The 19,313-nt window shown below is 39.1% G+C and overlaps 1 protein-coding gene and 1 long non-coding RNA gene across 2 annotated transcripts; one reads left to right on the forward strand and one right to left on the reverse strand.

The window, feature by feature from the left end:
- Nucleotides 1-635: 635 nt before the first annotated feature.
- On the reverse strand, nucleotides 636-12,713 carry LOC117289704 (ankyrin repeat and SAM domain-containing protein 6-like). The gene is made up of 14 exons (XM_033770943.1): nucleotides 12,609-12,713; nucleotides 10,401-11,525; nucleotides 9,010-9,054; nucleotides 8,277-8,481; nucleotides 6,980-7,083; nucleotides 6,117-6,283; nucleotides 5,692-5,935; nucleotides 5,357-5,406; nucleotides 4,715-4,876; nucleotides 3,999-4,221; nucleotides 3,302-3,413; nucleotides 2,404-2,684; nucleotides 1,440-1,507; nucleotides 636-1,042 (listed from the first exon to the last, which is right to left on the reverse strand). Exons 2-14 carry the CDS (start codon nucleotides 11,128-11,130, stop codon nucleotides 866-868), a joined length of 2,568 nt encoding a protein of 855 aa, XP_033626834.1. The 5' UTR covers nucleotides 11,131-11,525; nucleotides 12,609-12,713; the 3' UTR covers nucleotides 636-865.
- Nucleotides 12,714-16,042: 3,329 nt separating this feature from the next.
- Nucleotides 16,043-17,937, forward strand: LOC117289398. Its single transcript, XR_004518940.1, has 2 exons — nucleotides 16,043-16,131; nucleotides 17,664-17,937. It is a non-coding gene; the product is annotated as an uncharacterized LOC117289398 (long non-coding RNA).
- Nucleotides 17,938-19,313: the final 1,376 nt, after the last annotated feature.

Consider the following 19,313-nt stretch of genomic DNA (forward strand, 5'->3'; position numbering starts at 1 on the left):
TGTTGTCCAAGGCCCACACTTTGTGTACCACAACTTCTATATCAAATAACAAACCTGTGAAAATTTAGGCTCAATCGGTCATCGGAGTCGGGAGAAAACAACGGAAAAACCCACCCTTGTTTCCGCGCGTTTCACCGTGTCATGACATGTGTTTGAAATAAATCCGTAATTCTCGTTAACGAGAATTTATATTGTTTTGCTGTTTTCTCAAAAAGTAAAGCATTTCATGGAATAATAATTCAAGAGAAGTCTTTCACCATTGCCTTCTGTAAACCCTGTAAGTTATTTGTAAATCTGTGAACTTTTTTTTTATTTTCTGAACCGAAAGGGTCCAATGGCTTTAAGATGTCACAAATTTGCAACAAATAGTTCGCATCAGTTGACATGTGCTCAACTCCTGCGAAACATTAGCTGCGAAAACAGCCATGTAACATCAAAATTCTTTCACATTCGCAAGAAGTATGAAACAGGCCTATCAGTTCATATGGCTTCTGACTAGCCCAACTGTGACTGCTTTTTAACCCACTCATGTATGCCATTCCACGTACTTGGAATGACTGACCTCCACATAAAGGGTGGAAGTGACAAGGCATGCAAGGAGAGACTTAGATTTTGAACATACATTTCTAGAAGGAATATATTTGCCATCTTATAGTTCTGTGATAGTACCTTGGTTTATTTAGCCATGCTATATCCCACCATAGTTGCATCAGGGAGGGAGTATTTCTTGATATATTTGCCATCTTATAGTTCTGTGATAGTACCTTGGTTTATTTAGCCATGCTATATCCCACCATAGTCGCATCAGGGAGGGAGTATTTCTTGATATATTTGCCATCTTATAGTTCTGTGATAGTACCTTGGTTTATTTAGCCATGCTATATCCCACCATAGTCGCATCAGGGAGGGAGTATTTCTTGATATATTTGCCATCCTTTAGCTCTGTGATAGCACCGAGTATCTGCTGAAGTGGCTCAGTGCTTGCTATACCCATCTCCTTTAGATCCGATTCATTCAAACTCAGAAATGCTTCCATATCCACCTATAGTCGGATAAACAAAAATAAAGAAATCAGTGCTGGGTTGACGGGGCTGTTAAGATAAACAACTAGGCAAAAAAAACAACAACAACAACAACAACAACAACAACAACAACAACAAAAACATGGCAAACAGACTTAAACAAAATTAAAACAAATTCGGCATCTTTAGTTGTTGTTACTTCCCTCATTCATAATTCCTACAACCAAGAAATGGAGGAAGGATTCTCTACCGTTTTCTCCCCCTGGAAGAGGACATTGACCATCAACTAAAGGGCCATGACACATACAGAAACTTACCAGTTACCAGTTCCTCAAAGGCAAAACAGTAACATTTCTGTTTTCACATGATTTTCTTAGAGATAATAAGACAAAATTCAGAGTCAATGAAATGTCTTACCTCCTGTTCTTCAAATATTGGAGCATATTTCTCCAAGGACAACTTCCGAAGTAACGCTGAAAGCTCATCTGAAAAGAAAACCAAATTCATAATAAGGCCTTGAATTACTCTATAACAACATACACACTGCAGTCGACTCACATCACAGGAGCCAATACAATAGACCCTACCCATGAAATATGTAAATTGCACATAGCGCGTGCGCACTAACGTTTTGGTTGCCAAAAGGAGGGAACATCGCGCTGTTTTGTACACGGCTAATGGGTGCCTGACGCAGACGCCATTGCGCGTCTGCTTAGTGCACAACTCTATGGCGTTTGCCAACCAACAGGGTCTGTACGCATGCGCGAATGTGATTAGCATGTTTCATGGGAAGGGTCCATTTCCCCAGTGTGAGGGGTCATTCTCACAGTGTAGCCGGGGGAAAAAAGGTTGACAAAAGGTTGTACATGTTAGGAATGCAAGCTCAATAGATCTGGGCCCAAACTTTAAGGCTATCCTTAATACAGATTCTGTGCTTGCAATCACTTTTCTCTGCTAACTTTGCAAACGCCAAAATTCTGCGCTAGCTGCGTAAGCAAAGAATGCCGGGTAATGTGGAGTACTCACACGCACAAACCACTATTCCTGCTAACCCATGAAATATACTTGAGGTAAGCATGGAATTTTTTGTAAGCACTTATTCTTGGCAGGCCGGCACATTGAATAATATTGAATGGTCAAACAGTAGGAGGGTTGACTGTGTTTTCTCCACATTGCAGGCCAACACATTGACTGATATTGAATGGTCAAACAGTAGGAGGGTGGTGTGTATTTACCACATGGCAGCTAGACACATAGATTAATATTGATGGTCAAACAGTTGGAGGGTTGACTGTGTATTCACCACATTGCAGGTTGACACATTGATTGATATTGAATGGTCAGACAGTATGAGGGTTGAACCTGTACAGCTTCAACTTACCATCTTCACTAATGCCGCTACTTGAGCTTGTCTTCTTCTGAAGGGTTGGCGCCGGATGACCTCCTCCTTTCACCTGACTATGATGCGACCCCTCCTTGACAACCACACCCACCACCTTGGGTGTGGGTGATGGGGATGGGGTCAAGGTGGGTGAGGTACTACGAGACATCCCACTGACTGGGCGGGGCTTAGACTGGCTTAAAGAGCCTGATATTGTAGAGGAGGCGGAGCTTGCACTGGCTGGATTCACATTGGGTGGGGTGACAGGGAGCGGAGGCAATCTGTAAATTAAAGAAAAGAAAGAATACGTACAATAAAAATCTGCAAAAATTAATGTGATAGCTCTTTAGGCAGATTGTTCACCAAGCCTTATTGTTGCTGCTAGAAAGTATTTCTGACCAGCATTAAAGGAACGTTACTGGACTGGTAAGAAACAAATTTACTTAAAATTTACACAGTCTTATGATGATGATAGTAGAAAGCATCCTTTGAAATATTGTGATCAGTTTTTCACTATTCTCTCGTGAGCCAGATGGCCGATCGATCTCTCATACAGGTTTGTCAATTTAGTGCTTACACTGCCAGCAACTTTTTGCTAGCAAAACCAATTCTGTAATGGGAAATAACAGCAATTATTGTTAAATGCCTTGCTCAAGGCACAAGTGTCATAACCAGGATTCAAACCCACACTCTGCTGCTGACAACACAAGACCTAAAGGTCTGGTGAACTAGACTGCTTGGCCACAACATGCCAGTTCATCTCAGAACCACCACTACTCAAGAGGTTTTACACATGGTATCACGGCAAACCTCAGCTGGTTATATCCATTGGGCTAATTGTAAATGTCGCATATAGTGAGTGATCACCTCTGGCGAACTTCACCAACTCTGAGCCTACCTTGCTTTTTTGGTTGCAGCTGTTGGTTTATCATTCTCTTGTTGGTGTTTGGATAATGAATTGATTCCTTGATGGTTGGAGACTGGAGTAAACAATGGCTCAGCTACGGAACCTTTGTACAGACATAAAAAGATAACTTTTTAATAAAAGCATAGAAGTATACAGATACTTGGGACTGTACAGGTTACTTAAAAGGAAGGTATCATTTTGTAATTTCTCTTTTAAGCAAAGAAGTATACAGATACTTGGGACTGTACAGGTTACTTGAAAGGAAGGTATCATTTTGTAATTTCTCTTTTACAATTATTGCAAACACCTTATTTGGTTAGAAGTACAGCAGTTTTTTCAATATAATAGAGTATTTTTTAGAAACATTTCACTTCAAAATAATGTGGTTATGGAAAAAAGATATCCGTTTTTATCTCGCCAAATTTAAATCTCAGAAACGTTACTGTCAGAAACGTTTCACAGATTGTGTAGTCCAATGGGAGACTTTTGGGACGCTTGGTGGCAGCAGACTTACCAGGTAAAATCCATTGTTCTCGGTCATGTGCGCACGCTCAGAACTACGTAAACAATGGAAATTTACCTGGCAAGTCTGCTGCCACCTAGCGTTCCAAAGTCTCCTATTACGGATTATTCTTCCGCTTGTCACTCAAAAAGTAAAACCAGACTAATAATCTGACATCAGACTAACTTAGTTTGGATGTTCCAGAAGCCTCCCTCAGCTTCAATGTTGTCCTTCTAGCATTCGCAAAACCTTTACTCATAGCATTAGCATCAGCAGAGGAGTTAGGACTCGCAGTGTTACTGAAATGAGCTGAATTAGAAGGACTGATCCCGCTGCTGCTACCAGAACGATGAGAGAACATCAGCTTAGTCGGTGGCCTGCCTGGGGGTCTCGTTGATGACCCAATGCCCTGTAATGATCGAACCAAGTTAATATTACCAGGAACCAGGGGTAAGAGGTCAAGAGATCAAAGGTTTATAGAAAATTAAAGAAACTCCACAGAATACAAGTATTCTGAAGAAATAAAGACTGGGATTTTTGTACCAGAATAAGGTGACCAGCCAATAAACAAATATACAATGAATGGTATCCTGCTTAGTGGTGCTCAGCAGACACATTTTTAAGCACTATTTTCTGCTTAAGCAGCTCTATGAAATTGGGCCCTGATCACTGATGTGCTAGGGTTAAAACCACACTCTGTACTCAGTTGTCCGATATTCTACAGTTGCCCAGCATTGCCCAACGTTTTACAGGCATCCAATATTATTTTACAGTGTTCCAATATTCTACAGCTGTCCAATATTATTCTACAGCTGTCAAATATTCTACAGCTCTCCAAAACTCTACAGTTGTCCAATACTCTACAGCTATCCAACATTATTGTACTGTTGTCCAATATTCACCTGTCCATTTGCTAGTTGCATCAATGAAGGCTTGGAGGAAGAGTGATGGGATCTCCTTGAACGGTCCGAGGTATGCAGCTCAAAGTTTGGTGGCGGCAAGAAAGGTGGGACGACAGGTAAAAGTTTATCATTGGGTTGCTGGGAAGCTGGAGACATGATCGACTGGAAAAAAAATTGAAAAGTCATTTTTATTTGCAATGGTAAAACAAATTGTCTGTAGGATTTCCTGTGTCGTTTTTTTTGTGTGCATAAGTCTTTACAAATAAAAAAAAGTATTTCTACTGGAGGTCCTAAAAACTCCAGTGTATTATTATGTGTAGATGTCATAAAAACTTTATTGTCTTACACGGAACAGAAGTCATAAAACTTTATTGTCTAATCGATATAGAAGTCAAAAACTCACTTTTCTTTTGTGCAGATGTCATTTAAAATGAATTGTCTTATTTTGAGTAAAAACTCAATTGTCTTATTTTATAAAGATCATGATAAAATACTTTTGTGTTATTTTGTACAAACGTCATAGAAACCTTCCTAAATATTTTATATTTTATTTCATTACATTTTGTTCAACTTAAAGGTCCCTGTGAAGGCTTTAAAGATCTCAAGGAATGAATGGCTAAGGAGAAATATTTCTACACTCACAATAGATTGGGATGACTGCATACTTAAATCTAGTCCACTATCACGGCCAACTGTAGGTAAAAAAACACAAAAAATTTTACTTTTAAGGTTAAGATCAGATATTTATAAGGTAAAGCACAAAACCTCTTATTAGTTGATTGTCACTGATATATCAAGTAGGATACAACAACTAGGACTTAGAGAGTTTTGGAAAAGTCCGAATGGTTGTAGGAACATTAAGTTATCGATCCTGCGGGTGTACACGGACTTAGTGAAAAGATGGTGAATGATTGCATTAAACGCTTATCACTGTTACATGGTGAATGATTGCATTCAAATTGTGAATAATTGCTTACCACTGTTACGTGACCTATTCAACTCTGACCCATGATCTCTACTGCTCTTCCTTCGTATTCTCCCATCATCCTCTTGGGGGGCTACCTTTCCTATTGCATCTTGGGATACCTTGAGCGTTGCTGTGGGTGACGACAGTTGATTCTCATCTTCAAAGGGGGTAAGAGGAGTGGAGGAGAGACCAGCCCTCAGCGTGCGAGAAAGTTTCAAGTTGCGGAAGCGATTGGACATACGAGACCACCATGCCTGTTGAAAACAAAATCATATTATGATTTGTAAGATTTCGGCACTCCCACAATGACGAACAGAAACACCAGAGCTCGAGTCCGTTGCTCCTAAACTCGGCCACGACACTTCCAATATGATGAACAGAAACACCAGAGCTTGAGTCTGGATTAGTCTTAACAGCCAAGATGACCATTCTTACCTTTAAACCATTTCTTGGCGAGTCTTGACTCAGTTGACTCATACTTGTCTTGATTGACCAGGTAGATGATTTAGTCATGTGACCCTGACTGGGTTTATTACCATTGGTTGGCATGGTAACCGCAGCAAGGAGAGAAATCAACTCATTGTTTGCCTTGTCATTGTCATCTGAAAGTACAAAAAAGTTAAGTAAATTTTAAAGCTTCATTCCATGTACCTGCCAGAAAATAATATACACATAATGAATGTTTATGAGTGCAATGGTGCGAATAATGTTCATGAGTTGAAAGATGGAATGTTCTATTCAACGAGGCGGAGCCGAGTTGAATGGAACATTCCAGCTTTCAACGAATGAACATATTCGCACCATTGCACGAATGAAAAACATTCATTATTTGTTTTATATAACATCCAAGTAGATCTTTGTCATTTTGATTGAAAGATACAACTTTCAAAACAAAGCGTAGGCCTAAAATTTTTAATTGTAGAAGCCGAATGCTACAAATTTTACTAATTTTTATGCCTTGCAGTAACACCTGCTGCGTTACCAAAGGCACGCGCACGCAATGGTACTTTTCGGATGGAACGAAAAAGCACGGTGAGTGACTCAGCGTGCAATGGTACTTTTATTTGCTATCACGTGACAGACAATCCTCCAATCAAATGGCAAGGATCTGCTTGGGTGTTATATAATAACAAATGAATAACTAATAAATAAACTTATCAGCATTCACATAGAAAAATCAACAGAAATTTCAAGGATAATTTAGAAGCCCAACATTGCACTTACTCATTACAATAGCTAAAACAAGATCTATTGCACTTACTCATAAAAATAACTAAAGAAATATCTATTGCACTTACTCATTACAATAACTAAAGCAAGATCTAACGCCTTGCAGCCATCGTTAGCCTGGATGTTAACATCTGCTCCTGCATCTACAAGAAACTTGACTAAATCTTTCCTTCTGTAGTGAAAACAAAAATATTTAGGAGATTAATGCAGCGAAAATATATATGTAAGTCCCTTTTTTAAATCACAACTTCAGACTGGGCTCCAGCTTTGGCACTGTCAAACTTTTTTAGGTTTTCTCTGCCAATTTCGGAAAATGAGCAGCCAATTTAACCATCAAGCGACTCAAAAGGGTAATTCAATTTTGTTTTATGATTAGTCAAATGTAATGTTGCGTCATTCGATTTAACAAAACAATCATTCCATTTAACAATGTATCAAAGCAGCATTTAAATTCGCAGTCGCTTCTTGAGGCGTGTGTGTCTCGAAAAAGAATGACGATCTACTAAATTGAACATAGTGCTAAAGGAATTTGACTCGACTCTGATCGAAATTGAATGGCCGAATTCTGAATTTGAAATGCAGTAACAACTGGAGAGGCAAAACAGCTTTAATTCGAACGCATGGAAATGAAATTGGCTGCTCATTTGCCGAATTTGACAGAGAAAACCTTTATAACACCATTTATATAATGCCTTTCCTACAGTTACAAAGTGTTCTATTTTGAAAATGTGTGCTTTTGGTCAGAGCTTTGCACCAGGCAAGTTTGTGCAAGGACTAACTTTTACCGTAGCTCGAACTCAATAGTTGTACTACGCTAGTCGACTATTTGGAGCCAGCTTACCAAGCATGGTTGCATCGGTGGTAATCAATAGCCATTTTCACAGCACAGTGCACAGCCACCAGTCGCATTGGACAACCTATTTTTAATTTGTCATTTACAAAATGCATTGTAAGTGAACACTGTGGACACTAATTTCCAGCAAATTTGAGCACCCTTTTACCAATTCCTGGCTAAAACCTTTCAGAATGTGATAAAAACCATGGTTTGGGTATAGTCGGGTGCTGTTCAAGTTACACTATCCAGACGTTGATTTCCATAGTTGCTGTCGGTCTATAGGTATTATATGTCTGTGGAAGACAACATGTCAGTATTACCATAGTGATTTGTATTGTGACATCACTAAGCAACCACGATTGACTTGCAGTAACGAACAATCATGGCTCTTTATGACATCGGCCCCTGGTCCAGTATTCATTCTGAACCAAGCGGTCTTGTTGATTTTGACCCCAAATTCAAGCCCTATGGAGCCCACTGTACTAGAACACTGCCACTGCACCCAGTCTATAAGATCGTTTATTTAATACCTATGGAATGTAGCCTGCATTAGAGCCGTCCACCCACTCTTAGCATCTTGCATGTTAATATCAGCACCTCGTTGAACCAACAACTCAGCAATGTCACCCCTTCCAATCATAGCCGCTATCATGAGTGGTGTAGCGCCCTCTGGTGACAGCTTATTGCACTGTTTTGGCTTGGAATCTACGATATGTTGAACACGTTTGATGTCACCTTAAAAATTATCAAAAACAAGGTCAAAAGGGTTAAAATTATCAAAGCTAGGAAAATATCAAACTCCCTGCCTACAGTACATGTATACATTTCAAAACCGAAACTGAAAAAAACATATTTCATTAAAACAGAGTTCTTCCGATAAAAACAACTCAAGATAAATGTTAGTCAGGTAAGATGTGGATGTTTTGTGGTGTTGTGGCAGTGATGGTATAAATATGATAAAAATAATTAATACTGGTGTATTTATCAATGGCACAATTGTGAGTCAACTTTATGGACGCATGGGGACTTATAAAAAGGCCACGTTTTTCACCTGCGTCTTACAAAAATTATATTCCGAGATTCATTTATCTTCCGATACACATGAGTAACAAGAGAGATGATAGCCCTTCACGTGTAGTTGGCCATTCAAGCATGTCACCAAATATCATCAAACATCGTGTCCAAAGGAGGGCACAGAGAGAGGTCGAGTTCAGTGTTCATGTGGTTCTCTTTCAATGAGGATACAAACAATAACAACCTTACCTGATTCAGTTGCTTCAATAATCGCTGGTTTACTGTTATCCGTTACTGTCAAAAAAAGAGGAAAAAAATGAATACACTGTTACAGGAACATGTTGCCTTGGATCGGTCGAGTTGGTCTACAAACAGTGTTTTGTAACCGTTTGTTATAAAATGCATAATTATGGTTGGAAAGATGTTTTAAAGTAGAATACGATGATCCAAACAAAACATGCCCCGAAAATGCGTGGTTTTCCTTTTACTGAGCGAACTAACATGGTCGGCCATTTATGGGAGTCAAAAATTTTACTCCCATAAATGGCCGACCGTATTAGTCGATGAAGTAAAATGAAAACCATGCAATTTCGCGTCATGTTTGTGTGGATGATTGGATTCTACTTTTAAAACATCTTGCTAATCATAATGCACTTTATAACAAACGGTTACAAACGCTTTTCAAAGACCAACTCGACTGATCCAAGGCAATGTGTTCCTTTAAAAAAAGTTTCAAAGGCATATTGAAGTTCTAGAATAAATTGTCATATGTTTTTTAAATCTCCTTCCTTTTTAACATTTTAGGGCACAAGTTTTATTTTAATTAAAATTTGTAAAGAGTAGTAAAGACCCAGTTTCGTAAGGCACAAAGACGTTTTTAGAATCTCGCATTATACAATCAGTGACTGGTATCCTGCTTTCTGTTGCTTAGCAGAACATCTTTCAGCACTACTTTCTGCTGAAGTGGCTAGAGTGTGGAATTGACTAGGGCTCAAATTTCTAAAAGCCTGCAAGCACAAAAAGCGGCCAAGTAGAGGAACCTTGCTTTACATTTAGCTGAAACTTAGTACAAGCCAAATTTCCATTGTAAAGTTTACAATGCTGTTCAAGTAATTTTGTTGCTAAGCAAAGATATTCGTTATGCAGTATTTTCTGCCAGTAGCTTTATGAAATTGGATCTGATGATTAGCACACATGTCTGTGTGTTTAATTATCCCAGGAAAATTGCATGACCACGGGGGGCACGTGACATTTTGGTACATAATTACCCCAGGAACTTCCTAGGGGTTTTAAAGCCCTGGGCTCCTACTTCCTGCGAATGCAATGCGAATCGATTTTTGACGTCACACAGCTGTTTTCGCAGCCAAAGTTTCGCAAGAGTTGAGCACAATTCAACTGGTGCAAATTAGTTGTTGCAAATTTATGATGTCAAATTTGTATCGCATTCGCAGGAGGTATGAGCCCGGCTTTATTCAATAGAACTGGCTCAACAGCGTGAAATGGATTTACATCCGTCTTTAATTTCCCTGAGAGCAGCACAAATTCACGCTCATCTCACGTAGCCACTTGGGTCTACGGAGTGAGTGAGCCTAGACTGACCTTATTATTTTATGACAACATAATCTAACTAAGAGACTTACAAAGTTTTGGTCTGTTTGTTGTCTTACGATCAAGATACTCCCGAACTTCTCCATGATTCTGTAGGATTGCGATCTCCAGAGCAGTTCGATGGAGGATATTGGTAACATCAGGATCACATCCTCTCCCTTCTACCAACATCTTTGTCATATGGCAAAACCCTCGTACAGAAGCCATCATTAATGGTGTCCAGCCTGTCGGTTGATGCACTTGGAATTGATCTGCACCCTTCTCAAAAAGTAGATTCGCAATTATTTCTTGTCCGTTCATAGCGGCTGCCATGAGTGGCGTGAATGCCTCTCCGTTGATGTCACCATCGTTTTCGTTCATATCGATAAAACCGAGCGCGAGTAGAAGTCTAGTGATTGAAACGTGTCCATAATGGGCGGCAGCCGTCAAAGCCGTTGCCCCAAACTTATTCCGGATGTTGGGATCGGCTTTGTTCTGCAACAAAAGAGCAACGATATTGGTATGGCCATGACTTGCTGCCTGCATGAGTGCAGTCCAACCATATAGATTCTGGCGGTCCAGAGAAGCGCCACGCATGAGGAGAATTCGTACAATATCCTCATGACCGTTCCCAGCAGCGATCTGAAGAGGCGAGTATCCCTCGCCTCCATCAGCGTCCACACACCCACTCGCATCTTGATCGAGTATTGCCTGCACTGATGGCAGGTCTCCATGTTCACATGCTGCAAATAACTGCCGCTGTAGATCTAATGAATCAACCATTGCCGATATAAAGCACCAGTAGAATCCGAACTCCGTGTACCTGTTGTTTTCATAGAGGTAGGGAAGCGGATATTTTTGTGGTACGTGTAAGTGTCATCTTGCCGACTCACGAATGTGTCTAGACAATTTGCTTGATGTCTACTTGATGTGGGTGGGTTTGTTTTAATGCTGCATGTGTGGACCTGCGAACTTAAGAGGTCCACGTTATGTAGGGACTTGAAACACTATGTGGACTTCCAACTGTCAACAGAGTGTTATTTACAGTGTTGACGAATAGGATGTATAGAATGTCCACACAACGACTGTAACACAGATTGTGTGTCTGCTCTGGATGTGTGCTTGTTGTGTGCTCGATGTATGTTCGTTCACACTGTACAGCAGAAATTCTCCATCATCTGAAAAAAGAAAACAAGTTTCAAAAATAAAATTACTTTGAACCGAAAAAAATTATAGAAAGTTGCAGTTTAATTTCATGCTCATGTACAAAGTTGCATGTGAACATGTATTGGAAGTTCTGTTAGCAACGTACAATACAAAGACAGAGCAAGTTCCGTGTGTATCTAAAACGAGAAAAAAATAAACAAAATCAAACAACAAGTTTTTCTTTAATGTTTTCTCCAAAAAGCATTCAAAATCAGTTTGTAACATAAAAATAATTAGTTGAAGTGTGTGATGTTGCATTTTCGACATATCGACAAGCCAATCATGCCAGTAGGCGATTTTCAGGTTTTTTGTAAGGTCTTTTCGTTATTTCGGGGCTTCCTTTATGGCTGGATTTTCTGGAAATCAAAGTTAACATACCGCGTCGTTATATGGTGCCTCAGTTTCTGGTTCTACTTTTAATTACAATGTACATCTCTTCAACAGACATAAGACCGACCATGACCGACAGACTAGTCCGGTCCCAAGTTTATTGTCCCAATGATAAAAACACTGGCCTAATAAGTAAGGACTGGGGAGTGCGTCCATTCTTAAATGTTTTAACCTGGTCAGGACACTTGACAATACCTCCTCACTATCAACCCCCACTCCTCCCCCCCCCCCCCCCCACATCATCATTCCTCATGTTGATCTGTCAACTACAGTATACTATTAGGCAACTAACTAGTAACTGTAAACTTATTACTGTTGATTTTTTAGTCCAACACAAGTTCACAACAGTCAAGCAGGAGCCAAAATTGACCAAAGCAAAGAACGTGATATTTCGCCGAAACTGTTACGGTAGAAATAAAATAATTATACATCACTTGTCAATACAGATGTCTGAAAAACCAAAAGTGATAAAAACTTCATTGTTGATTGAAAATGGAAATGGAATTCATGAAATACATGTAAATTGACAGCAGCAAAAAGTAAAGAAAACTAGCGAAAACTAAACCAGTCAAGTTTAGTCCGACTGGTTCCAACACCGATAATATCATGTTACAAATATTTAATCAAAATTCAATGTAACAATGTATTATTCAAATAGAACTTACCTTAAACGAAGGAAATTCTACCAAATGATCGCAGGAAGAATGTCTAAAACAACTTTCACTTCAGTTCGCCGTTGTTTTGTAAACTTGCAGTCTCCATGTTGTGTGTTTCTTGACAAAACTTAGTCATAGCCAGGTTCCTGTATCTCCATTGTCCACTGCAGCCTCCACCGTACGTTTACGAACCTGGGTGTCATACTTGCGGCTTCCGCTTGAATGACGTCACAGAATCGCTGAAACTTTGTTCAGGGGGGCTGGCTGGGAGGGGACTGGGTGCTAGTCTTTTGTTGATCAATGATTATTGAAAACGATCGATTCTTGTTTCTAAACACCCACCCAAAAAAGGCCGAGGTGGTAGACGTGGTATGAGAAGGATTACTGGGCAATCGATCACAGTGAACTATAGAACTATTTATAAGTCGCAGGAGGAATTTAACTGTAAAAATGTAAAACCGAAGCGCTAGCCGGCGGTCAAAGGCAAGACCTTTTTGGGCGGAACGCCGTTCGAAGATCCTCAAAGCAGACCAAGACAAGTACAAAAAACATACTAATTTTGTTTATAGGAATTAAGCTAAGGTATTATAGAAGTGACGAAAAATCAATAGGAATTCTAAAGGAATTCTATTTAAATCCTATAGGATTCTGTAGGTTCGCCTTTTTTTGTACATTTCAAAAGGTGGTTGTTATTGCGTGAGGACAAAAATTAAAACACCTCTTTTTCATAAAGATTGACTCTTTTTACGGCTTCAGGGGCCAGATATACATCACTTGTTTGACTGGTAAACCGGAGTTTTTACCCACCTGGCGGACTAGGGGCCGGTGTCAGATGCAAATGTGTCCGCCATGCAATACTGTACGCTCCGGACACTTTTGCATATGCAATCGTGTCCGGCGCTATGCAAAAACCGTCCAGTGGACATGTATATGACTGTGCATGTGTATGCGCGCGTAAGCGAGCGTGCATGCACTGAACATACGTAATGCAGTATGAATATTCACGTATTTTATGATTGCAACCAATAACCCAACGGCCGAACATTTCCCATGTCATTCATGTGTTCCGTCGACCAGTTTATATGTCTTTGAGCAAGTTCGAGTGCGCACATTTTAGTCCACCTGCGGTCGACCACAGACTAGCAACGCACATGCGCAGTGACGTACTCGCCCGAACGACTCGTTGGTAGTCTAGTCAACCTTCCACCTTTTCGCTAAAGTGTCACTGGTTCCCTTCTGCGCTTAACACGTGTTAGAATGGAACATGCTGTTGAGACCAGTGAAAAAACCATGGGCTCGAGGCTGGTTCAAAATGGTCGACCACAGTAGTCAACCAATGGTCGACCAGCCTGGGTTCGAGTCAAAATGGTCAACCTTTAGTTAACCATTGTGCACACTCGAACTTGCTCACATGACACCATTGTTTGAAATAATGTTTGGCTCATTATGCCTTATGGTTACGGTCTCAATTCAAGTTAATTATGATTGTTAGAAATCTGTACAGATACTCAGAGGCAAAACAATCACATTTTTATTTGAATCGAAAAGGAACAATGGCACGCTGATCCACTTTTGAAAGTGCTGCTTGCATATGCACAGTGACATTTTAGCAGTTCAGCTTGACATTTTAATTTCATTTAAGTTTACTTGTATTTCTAAAAAATACCCTGGTGAAACGAAACGTTACAGTGAACACAAATGAAAGAGAACTTCTAATAGTTGATGTTTACGCAAGTCGATACATGTGCACAGTAGCTGTACTATTATTACTTACAATGTACACAACGTCTTAAATTAACGCTTACTTAGCCCCACGTGCATTATTTTAATCCGTAAACTATATGGGTTTTGTGATTGAAATATTTAAACAATGGAACAAAATATGTAACATTTCTAGCAGGCATTTTGTAGACATAACTCCTCCCCCGTATCCTGTTTATTGTTTATTCTATAAAGGACGACTTTGATGCGGTGTTATTTTACAACATCTTTGTCTTTACGAGTTTTATTAATTTGTTTAAAGGGAAGGTACACGTTTGGCATTTACTCAAAACAAATATTAACTTAAAAACTGACTTGGTAACGAGCATTGGAGAGCTGTTGATAGTATAAAACATTGTGAGAAACGGCTTTCTCTGAGGTAATACAGTTTTTGAGAAAGAGGTATTTTTCACTAAAAATATTAATTAAAGACTTCTAGCTAGAAGTCTTGTATTCCTATCTGAAAGCACACAAATTCGTCCAGCAAGGGTGTTTTTTTCTTTCATCATTTTCTCGCAACTTCGATGACCGATTGAGGCCAAATTTTCACAGGCTTGTCATTTTATGCATTATGATGGAATACACCAAGTGAGAAGACTGGTCTTTACAATTACCAAACGTGTACTCTTCCCTTTAAATCAATGTCATGCAAAATGTTTTCAATATTTTTCTCATGACCATACGACAGCTTTGGTTTATGCTGCATGTTCTTGTTTTACCCTTCTTAGCTTAATTAAACTTTCTTGAGTCGAGTTGACTTGACTGATCTCACGACTCATCACTTGACATTACTTTAACTTAGCAACAGCACTTCAGCAGTACAACTTAGTTTTTTGATAATAAACACGAGTACCTTGTTTTTTAACATAGCAGAAACAGTCATGTAATCCAAATTTACAATTGAACACACAGACGGTCGGACGGTATTTTGAAACATATATATATGTGACCCTCTCAAATACTAAGTCGTAAAGGATAGAGAGGCTAACGGCAAGTTGTTATCTTTACAATCGGTGCACCATTTTATTTCCTGTAGTAGTGTAAGCAGACGAAGACAAAATACATATGCTGCAAAATGTTATGTTACATACAAAAATTGTTCCGTTCCAACCCAAGTCAAAACAACTCTTGGTACTTTACTGCTTAGTAGTAGTAGTATTTTGGTAAACAGGTAAATGTTTATTAAAAATGCTACATACATTTGATATACTGATTTTTCCGTCCATTGTTTTGGTCTACTTAGGGTAGTACCCGTTTTGATTGTGTGAAGTAATTTTACTAATTTAATTCCTGACCACAACTCCCCCGAATAACTTTCGTCTGACTCTTGAAATGTTTTCTTCTTGTTGCCCATACCAAGACTAGAGCCCTTTTTGGAGTGAAATTGCACATTATTATTATTTTTTTTTTCTCAGTTTAGTGAGGAAAAACTAGTGTTTTTAAAAAGTTAAAAGGTCCCCGACAGTGGAACAAAAAACAGTGGGCTGTTTTTATAAATTTTATACTGAATATGACTTGGATCCCATGTTTACCGAATCTAGTTCGTTTGCAGATTGTTAGGTAATGGATACTTGTATTTTTCAAATTAATATAAAGCTAAATTTTACATGTTAAATTTATTGTTAACTTTTGTATTTTGAACAGCATAAAATGGCAAATGCTATGGGAGGTTGATGTACACATCCCCTTGTGAAAAGGAGCAGGCCATCAGAGGTTCAGGGAAAACCAACAAGTATTGAGTTGCCAACTAATCAGCATCATATAGAAACAGGTATGATGGTTACATCCAGGGACAATGGCATTGCTTGATGGTTACATCCAGGGACAATGGCATTGCTTGATGTATTCTTGACACACAATTAGTAGAATCATATAGAAACAGGTATGATGGTACATCCAGGGACAATGGCATTGGTTGATGGTTACATCCAGGGACAATGACAATGCTTGATGGTTACATCCAGAGACAATGGCATTGCTTGATGTATTCTTGACACACAATTAGTAGAATCATATAGAAACAGGTATGATGGTACATCCAGGGACAATGGCATTGCTTGATGGTTACATCCAGGGACAATGGCATTGCTTGATGTATTCTTGACACACAATTAGTAGAATATGCATAAAACAATTCCAAATCATACAATAATTGATTGTGTCGGTTTTCAGGGCTCGAAATCAACACTGGACCACAGGCCAAGTCCAGTGGTTATAGTGTTGGGCCAGTAAACTTACGACCGTACAAGTCCAGTGGTTATAGCGTTGGGCCAGTAAACTTACGACCGTACAAGTCCAGTGGTTATAGTGTTGGGCCAGTAAACTTACGACCGTACAGTTCCAGTGGTTATAGCATTGGGCCAGTAAACTTACGACCGTACAAGTCCAGTGGTTGTAGTGTTGGGCCAGTAAACTTACGACCGTACAGTTCCAGTGGTTATAGCATTGGGCCAGTAAACTTACGACCGTACAAGTCCAGTGGTTATAGCGTTGGGCCAGTAAACTTACGACCGTACAAGTCCAGTGGTTATAGTGTTGGGCCAGTAAACTTACGACCGTACAGTTCCAGTGGTTATAGCATTGGGCCAGTAAACTTACGACCGTACAAGTCCAGTGGTTGTAGTGTTGGGCCAGTAAACTTACGACCGTACAGTTCCAGTGGTTATAGCATTGGGCCAGTAAACTTACGACCGTACAAGTCCAGTGGTTATAGCGTTGGGCCAGTAAACTTACGACCGTACAAGTCCAGTGGTTATAGTGTTGGGCCAGTAAACTTACGACCGTACAGTTCCAGTGGTTATAGCATTGGGCCAGTAAACTTACGACCGTACAAGTCCAGTGGTTATAGCGTTGGGCCAGTAAACTTACGACCGTACAAGTCCAGTGGTATTGTGTTTTTTAATTTGAATAGTAACACCTCATTGCATTTTAGTACACATATCTATTGAATGCCAATATATCTTCTTTTAGTGCTTGTTCCAACAGCAGTTTCAATGTAGTGTGTAGAAAGTGTGCTCCTCATATCGATCCCAGTCTTGTCAATCTCTGGTCCAGTAAAAGTCTTGTGAATTTTTTCCCCAAAATCGAGCCCTGATTGTATTAACCATGTAAACAGACTGTTGAAAAACTCTTCATGAAGATAGGGCTATGTAACATAATGAATTTGTTTTTTTGCAAGTTTGCAGGTGAAGTTTGTATTTTGTTAAAGTCCCAATCTTAGGTCAAATTGAAAAAGAGTATTATGTTAACAATTGAAGGATTTTGTTACAATGTTTGTGCTTGTTTTTTGTCTCCCTGTATTAGAACAGTGGGCATACTTTCTACACACAACAAAACCTCCAGTTTGCCAGCCACACTTGCAGCATCTGTGATAAAAACATTTGACACAGACATCTGATACATCAATGATAATAATGTTGAAGGAAAGCTGCGATGAAATCCTTAACTTTAAAACTTTACTTCAACAATGATAGCCCATCAATTTAAATTTCCTTGTGCATTGTATTTACTACAAACATTCTACAGCTACTCAAGTCATTCCTGATGATTTATGCACTTGCTTTTCTAAAAAAAAAAACATTATTTAAAATATAATCGGTAAAAATTGATAAATTTGCCGCTGCATTAATTATGCAAAATTATAGCTTAATGTTCGTTGTCCTCTTCTGTACATACTGATCACTCTCTTGCTCGCTATGTTTAATAAGTAAGTTGTACCTTTAATTTCATTATAAGTTGATTTGAAATAAATAAATGAACAAGTCAAAAAACAGTAGTCTGGTTCTTTTCTCTTGTTGAGTTCACAAAGTTCAAACTTGTTAAATTCTGGACACTTTATTGATTTGTGTGGCTTTTATCTTTTTCATACCAATATTGACACAAAGTGATTCGGAAGCAGTGGTATGGCTATGACTTTTCATGGGGAGGGCTAGGGGTTAGTAGTTTTAACATGTGGGCAGGGGTTGCTTTGTTAGTCGGGAAGGAGTGTGCTGCGCGGAGGGGGGTGCTTATGGCATTTTGTGGCTGCGTGTGCATTTTCCCTTTTTTCAGAGGAGGGGGTATTTTATTTGTTTGGGGTAGCCAATCCCCCCCCCCCTCCCTGCTGACTGCACCGCTGATTCGAAGTGTGGGAATTGTATTTCTAAAACCGAACGATTTAATGCCTGTCATTATGTTTAGTACACTTCAGAACAACAATGGTTGAGAAAAACTAACGGAATTGTTGCTTTACAATATATAACGCTTCCCATCGATGTTCCCTTTTAGAGAAAAGAAACCCAAACATGTTTTTCAAATAATACTATGCTGTTTCCAGAATATTAAGTAAACACTTAATTTCAAAATTCATTGACACAACTTCCAAAACAACTCTTTGTATGCTCGCAGACTTAATAATTTGATATCTGATCTGGTTAAGTGACATTATTGAGATTTTTTTCACAAACTTAACTTAATGAGTATTTTAAAGGACGTGGCTGCACAGGGTTTTTCAGTTTTTTTATTTTATTAAATTGAATGTAAAAACATGGAAAACAAAGTGAAAATGATGTGTTTTTGTTTATTCCCGAGTGAGTCCAGTTTAACCATTTAGCCACTGTACCGCCCAGCCGCATATAGCGATACACTGTATGCTGTACGAGGAAACCTCGCTAGCTTGTGTTTGTAGAAAAAAGGAACATCAAAAGAAAACTCGATAGTCATTAGTAGGTCTACGCATTTGTTAATATATCTAGTTGTTTTAGATCGTTATTAATTCTCCATTCACAGTTGACTTGTCGAGGCTAATGATGATGAAATAATTTAGCTCTTACGAAAAATAAAACGCTCATTAGTAAACAGGAAACTGTTCATCATTTATGATGATATTGTCGAAAATTAACGCCTTCGCATTTAATCAGTATGAGCATTGAGCCAGACAACAGCCTTGAAAAGCTATTGTGTTCATTTTATCCG

The sequence above is a fragment of the Asterias rubens genome, chromosome 4 (genome assembly GCF_902459465.1).
Source record: "Asterias rubens chromosome 4, eAstRub1.3, whole genome shotgun sequence".
In the NCBI taxonomy this organism is placed as follows: Eukaryota; Metazoa; Echinodermata; class Asteroidea; order Forcipulatida; family Asteriidae; genus Asterias; species Asterias rubens.

What these genes read in the sequence shown, in the direction of transcription:
- LOC117289704 (XM_033770943.1), bottom strand. Translation starts at nt 11,130, where the DNA reads ATGGTTGATTCATTAGATCTACAGCGGCAGTTATTTGCAGCATGTGAA. An exon ending in TATTGAAGCAACTGAATCAG is followed by an intron (nt 8,482 to 9,009) that starts GTAAGGTTGTTA and finishes ATAATTTTTAAG; the next exon opens with GTGACATCAAACGTGTTCAA. An exon ending in GAATAGGTCACGTAACAGTG is followed by an intron (nt 5,407 to 5,691) that starts GTAAGCAATTAT and finishes TTTTACCTACAG; the next exon opens with TTGGCCGTGATAGTGGACTA.